This window comes from Schistocerca gregaria, unplaced genomic scaffold, assembly GCF_023897955.1.
Source record: "Schistocerca gregaria isolate iqSchGreg1 unplaced genomic scaffold, iqSchGreg1.2 ptg000414l, whole genome shotgun sequence".
NCBI lineage: Eukaryota > Metazoa > Arthropoda > Insecta > Orthoptera > Acrididae > Schistocerca > Schistocerca gregaria.
This window is the reverse complement of record NW_026061847.1, coordinates 2,207,947-2,216,336: the sequence shown is the minus strand read 5'-3', so window position 1 is coordinate 2,216,336 and position 8,390 is coordinate 2,207,947. Positions and strand designations below refer to the sequence as shown.

The 8,390-nt window shown below is 43.1% G+C and overlaps 1 protein-coding gene across 1 annotated transcript in view; it reads left to right on the top strand.

The window, feature by feature from the left end:
• The first annotated feature begins 257 nt into the window (after window positions 1–257).
• Window positions 258–8,390, top strand: part of LOC126311356 (balbiani ring protein 3-like) — a 56,553-nt gene continuing 48,420 nt past the window's right edge. Inside the window, exons 1-4 of the mRNA XM_049992219.1 lie at window positions 258–290; window positions 2,597–3,320; window positions 4,146–4,442; window positions 7,406–7,669. Of these exons, the coding sequence (XP_049848176.1) occupies window positions 258–290; window positions 2,597–3,320; window positions 4,146–4,442; window positions 7,406–7,669 (1,318 nt within the window). The remainder of the gene's footprint in view (window positions 291–2,596; window positions 3,321–4,145; window positions 4,443–7,405; window positions 7,670–8,390) is intronic.

Sequence of the window (8,390 nt, the reverse complement as noted above, 5' to 3'; positions counted from 1 at the left end):
CAGTGTAGTGCTTATTCCCAAATAGGTGTGTGTCTGTGTAGTGCTTCTTCCCAAATAGGTGTGTGTCTGTGTAGTGCTTCTTCCCAAATAAGTGTGTGCCAGTGTAGTGCTTCTTCCCAAATAAGTGTGTGTCAGAGTAGTGCTTCTTCCCAATAAGTGTGTGTAAATGTCGAGCTTCTTTGCAAATAAGTGTAAGTCAGTGTAGTGCTTCTTCCCAAATAAGTGTGTGTAAGTGTCGAGCTTCTTCGCAAACAAGTATGAGTCAGTGTAGTTCTTCTTCCCAAATAAGTGTGAGTCAGTGTAGTGATTCTTCCCAAATAAGTGTGAGTCAGTGTAGTGCTTCTTCCCAAATAGGTGTGTGTCAGTATAGTGCTTCTTCCCAAATAGGTGTTTGTCTGTGTAGTCCTTATCCCAAATAAGTGTGTGTCCGTGTAGTGCTTCTTCCCAAATAGGTGTGTGTCAGTGTAGTGCTTCTTCCCAAATAGGAGTGTGTCAGTGTAGTGCTTCTTCCCCAATAGGTGTGTGTCAGTGTACTGCTTCTTCCCAAATAGGTGTGTGTCAGTGTAGTGCTTCTTCCCAAATAGGTGTGTGTCAGTGTAGTGCTTCTTCCCAAATAGGTGTGTATCAGTGTAGTGCTTCCTCCCAAATAAGTGTGTGTCAGTGTAGTGCTTCTCTCCAAATATCTGTGTGTCTGTGTAGTGCTTCTTCCCAAATAGGTGTGTGTCAGTGTAGTGCTTCTTCCCAAATAGGTGTGTGTCAGTGTAGTGCTTCTTCCCAAATAGGTGTGTGTCAGTGTAGTGCTTCTTCCCAAATAGGTGTGTGTCAGTGTAGTGCTTCTTCCCAAATAGGTGTGTGTCAGTGTTGTGCTTCTTCCCAAATAGGTGTGTGTCTGTGTAGTGCTTCTTCCATAATAAGAGCGTATCAGTGTAGTGCTTCTTCCCAAGTAAGTGTGTGTAAGTGTCGAGCTTCTTCGCAAATAAGTGTGTGTCAGTGTAGTGCTTCTTCCCAAATTAGTGTGTGTCAGTGTAGTGCTTCTTCCCAAATAACTGTGTGTCAGTGTAGTGCTTCTTCCCAAATAAGTGTGTGTCAGTGTAGTGCTTCTTCACAAATAGGTGTGTGTCAGTGTAGTGCTTCTACAAAAATAAGTGTGAGTCAGTGTAGTGCTTCTTCCCAAATAGGTGTGTGTCAGTATAGTGCTTCTTCCCACATTGGTGTTTGTCTGTGTAGTCCTTCTTCCCAAATAAGTGTGTGTCCGTGTAGTGCTTCTTCCCAAATAGGTGTGTGTCAGTGTAGTGCTTCTTTTCAAATAGGTGTGTGTCTATGTAATGCTTCTTCCCAAATAGGTGTGTGTCTGTGTAGTGCTTCTTCCCAAATAGGTGTGTGTCAGTGTAGTGCTTCTTCCCAAATAAGTGTGTGTCTGTGTAGTGCTTCTTCCCAAATAAGTGTGTGTCTGTGCAGTGCTTCTTCCCAAATAGATGTGTGTCAGTGTAGTGCATCTTCCCAAATAGGTGTGTGTCAGTGTAGTGCTTCTTCCCAAGTAAGTGTGTGTCAGTGTAGTGCTTCTTTTCAAATAGGTGTGTGACTATGTAATGCTTCTTCCCAAATAGGTGTGTGTCTGTGTAGTGCTTCTTCCCAAATATGTGTGTGTCAGTGTAGTGCTTCTTCCCAAATAAGTGTGTGTCTGTGTACTGCTTCTTCCCAAATAGGTGTGTGTCAGTGTAGTGCTTCTTCCCAAATGGGTGTGTGTCTGTGTAGTGCTTCTTCCCAAATAGGTGTGTGTCCGTGTAGCGCTTCTTAACAAATAAGTGTGTGTCAGTGTAGTGCTTCTTCCCAAATAAGTGTGTGTCAGTGTAGTGCTTCTTCCCAATAAGTGTGTGTAAATGTCGAGCTTCTTCGCAAATAAGTATGAGTCAGTGTAGTTCTTCTTCCCAAATAAGTGTGAATCAGTGTAGTGATATCTCCCAAATAAGTGTGTGTCAGTGTAGTGCTTCGTCCAAAATAAGTGTGTGTCGGTGTAGTGCTTCTTCCCAAATAGGTGTGTGTCAGTGTAGTGCTTCGTCCAAAATAAGTGTGTGTCGGTGTAGTGCTTCATCCCAAATAGGTGTGTGTCAGTGTAGTGCTTCTTCCCAAATAGGTGTGTGTCAGTGTAGTGCTTCTTCCCAAATAGATGTGTGTCAGTGTAGTGCATCTTCCCAAATAGGTGTTTGTCAGTGTAGTGCTTCTTCCCAAATAGGTGTGTGTCAGTGTAGTGCTTCTTTTCAAATAGGTGTGTGTCTGTGTAATGCTTCTTCCCAAATAGGTGTGTGTCTGTGTAGTGCTTCTTCCGAAATAGGTGTGTGTCAGTGTAGTGCTTCTTAAAAAATAAGTGTGTGTCTGTGTAGTGCTTCTTCCCAAATAGGTGTGTGTCAAAGTAGTGCTTCTTCCCAAATAGGTGTGTGTCTGTGTAGCGCTTCTTCCCAAATAAGTGTGTGTCAGTGTAGTGTTTCATCCCAAATAAGTGTGTGTCAGTGTAGTGCTTCTTTTCAAATAGGTGTGTGTCTATGTAATGCTTCTTCCCAAATAGGTGTGTGTCTGTGTAGTGCTTCTTCCCAAATAGGTGTGTCAGTGTAGTGCTTCTTCCCAAATAAGTGTGTGTCTGTGTAGTGCTTCTTCCCAAATAGGTGTGTGTCAGTGTAGTGCTTCTTCCCAAATAGGTGTGTGTCAGTGTAGTGCTTCTTCCCAAATAGATGTGTGTAAGTGTAGTGCATTTTCCCAAATAGGTGTGTGTCAGTGTACTGCTTCTTCCCAAATAGGTGTGTGTCAGTGTAGTGCTTCTTCCCAAATAGGTGTGTGTCAGTGTAGTGCTTCTTCCCAAATAGCTGTGTGTCTGTGTAGTGCTGCTTCCCAAATAGATGTGTGTCTGTGTAGCGCTTCTTCCCAAATAAGTGTGTGTCAATGTAGTGCTTCTTCCCAAATAAGTGTGTGTCAGTGTAGTGCTTCTTCCCATATAGGTGTGTGTCAGTGTAGTGCTTCTTCCCAAATAGGTGTGTGTCAGTGTGGTGCTTCTTCCCACATAGGTGTGTGTCAGTGTAGTGCTTCTTCTAAAATAGGTGTGTGTGTGTGTAGTGCTTCTTCCCAAATAGGTGTGTGTCAGTGTAGTGCTTCTTCCCAAATAGGTGTGTGTCAGTGTAGTGCTTCTTCCCAAATAGATGTGTGTAAGTGTACTGCATCTTCCCAAATAAGTGTGTGTCTGTGTAGTGCTTCTTCCAAAATAAGTGTGTGTCGGTGTAGTGCTTCTTCCCAAATAAGTGTGTGTAAGTGTAGTGCTTCTTCCCAAATAGGTGTGTGTCAGTGTAGTGCTTCTTCCCAAATAAGTGTGTGTCAGTGTAGTGCTTCTTCCCAAATAAGTGTGTGTCAGTGTAGTGCTTCTTCCCAAATAAGTGTGTGTCAGTGTAGTGCTTCTTCCCAAATAAGTGTGTGTCTGTGTAGTGCTTCTTACCAAATAGGTGAGTGTCTGTGTAGTGCTTATTCCCAAATAGGTGTGTGTCAGTGTAGTGATTCTTAACAAATAGGTGTGTGTCTGTGTAGTGCTTCTTCCCAAATAGGTGTGTGTCTGTGTAGTGCTTCTTCCCAAATAAGTGTGTGTCAGTGTAGTGCTTCTTCCGAAGTAAGTGTGTGTCAGTGTAGTGCTTCTCCCCAGATAAGTGTGTGTAAGTGTCGAGCTTCTTTGCAAATAGGTGTGTGTCAGTGTCATGCTTCTTCCCAAATAAGTGTGTGTAAGTGTAGTGCTTCTTCCGAAATAGGTGTGTGTCAGTGTAGTGATTGTCCCCAAATAGGTGTGTGTCAGTGTAGTGCTTGTCCCCAAATAGGTGTGTGTCAGTGTAGTGCTTGTCCCCAAATAGGTGTGTGTCAGTGTAGTGCTTCTTCCCAAATAGGAGTGTGTCAGTGTAGTGCTTCTTCCCCAATAGGTGTGTGTCAGTGTACTGCTTCTTCCCAAATAGGTGAGTGTCAGTGTAGTGCTTCTTCCCAAATAGGTGTGTGTCAGTGTAGTGCTTCTTCCCAAATAGGTGTGTGTCAGTGTAGTGCTTATTCCCAAATAGGTGTGTGTCAGTGTAGTGCTTCTTCCCAAATAGGTGTGTGTCTGTGTAGTGCTTCTTCCCAAATAGGTGTGTGTCTGTGTAGTGCTTCTTCCCAAATAAGAGCGTATCAGTGTAGTGCTTCTTCCCAAGTAAGTGTGTGTAAGTGTCGAGCTTCTTCGCAAATAAGTGTGTGTCAGTGTAGTGCTTCTTCCCAAATAAGTGTGTGTCAGTGTAGTGCTTCTTCCCAAATAAGTGTGTGTCAGTGTAGTGCTTCTTCACAAATAAGTGTGTGTCAGTGTAGTGCTTCTTCCCAAATAGGTGTGTGTCAGTGTAGTGCTTCTTCAAAAGTAAGTGTGTGTCAGTGTAGTGCTTCTTCCCAAATAGGTGTGTGTCAGTATAGTGCTTCTTCCTAAATAGGTGTTTGTCTGTGTAGTCCTTCTTCCCAAATAAGTGTGTGTCCGTGTAGTGCTTCTTCCCAAATAGGTGTGTGTCAGTGTAGTGCTTCTTCCCAAATAGGTGTGTGTCAGTGTAGTGCTTCTTCCCAAATAGATGTGTGTAAGTGTACTGCATCTTCCCAAATAAGTGTGTGTCTGTGTAGTGCTTCTTCCAAAATAAGTGTGTGTCGGTGTAGTGCTTCTTCCCAAATAAGTGTGTGTAAGTGTAGTGCTTCTTCCCAAATAGGTGTGTGTCAGTGTAGTGCTTCTTCCCAAATAAGTGTGTGTCAGTGCAGTGCTTCTTCCCAAATAAGTGTGTGTCTGTGTAGTGCTTCTTCCCAAATAGCTGTGTGTCTGTGTAGTGTTTCTTCCCAAACAAGTGTGTGTCAGTGTAGTGCTTCTTCCCAATAAGTGTGTGTAAATGTCGAGCTTCTTTGCAAATAAGTGTAAGTCAGTGTAGTGCTTCTTCCCAAATAAGTGTGTGTAAGTGTCGAGCTTCTTCGCAAATAAGTATGAGTCAGTGTAGTTCTTCTTCCCAAATAAGTGTGAGTCACTGTAGTGATTCTTCACAAATATGTATGTGTCAGTGTAGTGCTTCTTCCAAAATAAGTGTGTGTCGGTGTAGTGCTTCTTCCCAAATAATTGTGTGTAAGTGTGGAGCTTCTTCGCAAATAGGTGTGTGTCAGTGTCGTGGTTCTTCCAAAATAGGTGTGTGTCAGTGTAGTGCTTCATCATAAGTAAGTGTGTGTCAGTATAGTGCTTCTTCCCAAATACGTGTGTGTCAGTGTATTGCTTCTTCCCAAATAAGTGTGTGTCAGTGTAGTGCTTCTTCCCAAATAAGTGTGAGTCAGTGTAGTGCTTCTTCCCAAATAAGTGTGTGTAAGTGTCGAGCTTCTTCGCAAATAAGTGTGTGTCTGTGTAGTGCTTCTTCCCAAATACGTGTGTGTCTGTGTAGTGTTTCTTCCCAAACAAGTGTGTGTCAGTGTAGTGCTTCTTCCCAAATACGTGTGTGTCAGTGTACTGCTTCTTCCCAAATAAGTGTGTGTCCGTGTAGTGCTTCTTCCCAAATAGGTGTGTGTCTGTGTAGTGCTTCTTCCCAAATAGGTGTGTGTCTGTGTAGTGCTTCTTCCCAAATAGGTGTGTGTCTGTGTAGTGCTATTTACCAAATAGGTGTGTGTCTGTGTAGTGCTTCTTCCCAAATAGGTGTGTGTCTGTGTCGTGCTTCTTCCCAAATAAGTGTGTGTCTGTGTCGTGCTTCTTCCCAAATAAGTGTGTGTCAGTGTAGTGCTTCTTCCCAAATAAGTGTGTGTCAGTGTAGTGCTTCTTCCCAAATAAGTGTGTGTCTGTGTAGTGCTTCTTCCCCAATAGGTGTGTGTCTGTGTAGTGCTTATTCCCAAATAGGTGTATGTCAGTGTAGTGCTTCTTCCCAAATAGGTGTGTTTCTGTGTAGTGCTTCCTCCGAAATAGGTGTGTGCCTGTTTAGTGCTTCTTCCCAAATAGGTGTGTGTCAGTGTAGTGCTTCTTCCCAAATAGGTGTGTGTCAGTGTAGTGCTTCTTCCCAAATAAGTGTGTGTAAGTGTAGTGCTTCTTCCCAAATAGGTGTGTGTCAGTATAGTGTTCCCAAATAGGTGTGTGTCAGTGTAGTGCTTCTTCCCAATAAGTGTGTGTAAATGTCGAGCTTCTTCGCAAATAAGTATGAGTCAGTGTAGTTCTTCTTCCCAAATAAGTGTGAATCAGTGTAGTGATATCTCCCAAATAAGTGTGTGTCTGTGTAGTGCTTCTTCCAAAATAAGTGTGTGTCAGTGTAGTGCTTCTTCCCAAATAAGTGTGTGTAAGTGTGGAGCTTCTTCGCAAATAGGTGTGTGTCAGTTTCGTGGTTCTTCCCAAATAGGTGTGTGTCAGTGTAGTGCTTCATCATTAGTAAGTGTGTGTCAAAATAGTGCTTCTTCCCAAATACGTGTGTGTCAGTGTAGTGCTTCTTCCCAAATAAGTGTGTGTCACTATAGTGCTTCTTCCCAAATAAGTGTGAGTCAGTGTAGTGCTTCTTCCCAAATAAGTGTGTGTAAGTGTCGAGCTTCTTCGCAAATAAGTGTGAATCAGTGTAGTGCTTCTTCCCAAATAAGTGTGTGTCTGTGTAGTGCTTCTTCCCAAATAGGAGTGTGTCTGTGTAGTGCTTCTTCCCAAACAGGTGTGTGTCTGTGTAGTCTTTCTTCCAAACAAGTGTGTGTCAGTGTAGTGCTTCATCATAAGTAAGTGTGTGTCAGTATAGTGCTTCTTCCCAAATACGTGTGTGTCAGTGTAGTGCTTCTTCCCAAATAAGTGTGTGTCAGTGTAGTGCTTCTGACCAAATAAGTGTGAGTCAGTGTAGTGCTTCTTCCCAAATAAGTGTGTGTAAGTGTCGAGCTTCTTGGCAAATAAGTGTGTGTCTGTGTAGTGCTTCTTCCCACATACGTGTGTGTCTGTGTAGTGTTTCTTCCCAAACAAGTGTGTGTCAGTGTAGTGCTTCTTCCCAAATACGTGTGTGTCAGTGTACTGCTTCTTCCCAAATACGTGTGTGTCAGTGTACTGCTTCTTCCCAAATAAGTGTGTGTCCGTGTAGTGCTTCTTCCCAAATAGGTGTGTGTCTGTGTAGTGCTTCTTCCCAAATAGGTGTGTGTCTGTGTAGTGCTTCTTCCCAAATAGGTGTGTGTCTGTGTAGTGCTATTTCCCAAATAGGTGTGTGTCTGTGTAGTGCTTCTTCCCAAATAGCTGTGTGTCTGTGTCGTGCTTCTTCCCAAATAAGTGTGTGTCTGTGTCATGCTTCTTCCCAAATAAGTGTGTGTCAGTGTAGTGCTTCTTCCCAAATAAGTGTGTGTCAGTGTAGTGCTTCTTCCCAAATAAGTGTGTGTCTGTGTAGTGCTACTTCCCCAATAGGTGTGTGTCTGTGTAGTGCTTATTCCCAAATAGGTGTATGTCAGTGTAGTGCTTTTTCCCAAATAGGTGTGTTTCTGTGTAGTGCTTCTTCCGAAATAGGTGTGTGCCTGTTTAGTGCTTCTTCCCAAATAGGTGTGTGTCAGTGTAGTGCTTCTTCCCAAGTAGGTGTGTGTCAGTGTAATGCTTCATCCCAAATAAGTGTGTGTCAGTGTAGTGCTTCTTCCCAAATAGGTGTGTGTCAGTATAGTGCTTCTTCCCAAATAGGTGTTTGTCAGTGTAGTCCTTCCCAAATAAGTGTGTGTCAGTGTAGTGCTTCTTCCCAAATAGGTGCTTGTCAGTGTAGTGCTTCTTCCCAATAAGTGTGTGTAAATGTCGAGCTTCTTCGCAAATAAGTATGAGTCAGTGTAGTTCTTCTTACCAAATAAGTGTGAATCAGTGTTGTGATATCTCCCAAATAAGTGTGTGCCTGTGTAGTGCTTCTTCCAAAATAAGTGTGTGTCGGTGTAGTGCTTCTTCCCAAATAAGTGTGTGTAAGTGTGGAGCTTCTTCGCAAATAGGTGTGTGTCAGTGTCGTGGTTCTTCCCAAATAGGTGTGTGTCAGTGTAGTGCTTCATCATAAGTAAGTGTGTGTCAAAATAGTGCTTCTTCCCAAATACGTGTGTGTCAGTGTAGTGCTTCTTCCCAGATAAGTGTGTGTCACTATAGTGCTTCTTCCCAAATAAGTGTGAGTCAGTGTAGTGCTTCTTCCCAAATAAGTGTGTGTAAGTGTCGAGCTTCTTCGCAAATAAGTGTGAGTCAGTGTAGTGCTTCTTCCCAAATAAGTGTGTGTCTGTGTAGTGCTTCTTCCCAAATAGGAGTGTGTCTGTGTAGTGCTTCTTCCCAAACAGGTGTGTGTCTGTGTAGTGTTTCTTCCCAAACAAGTGTGTGTCAGTGTAGTGCTTCTTCCCAAATACGTGTGTGTCAGTGTAGTGCTTCTTCCCAAATA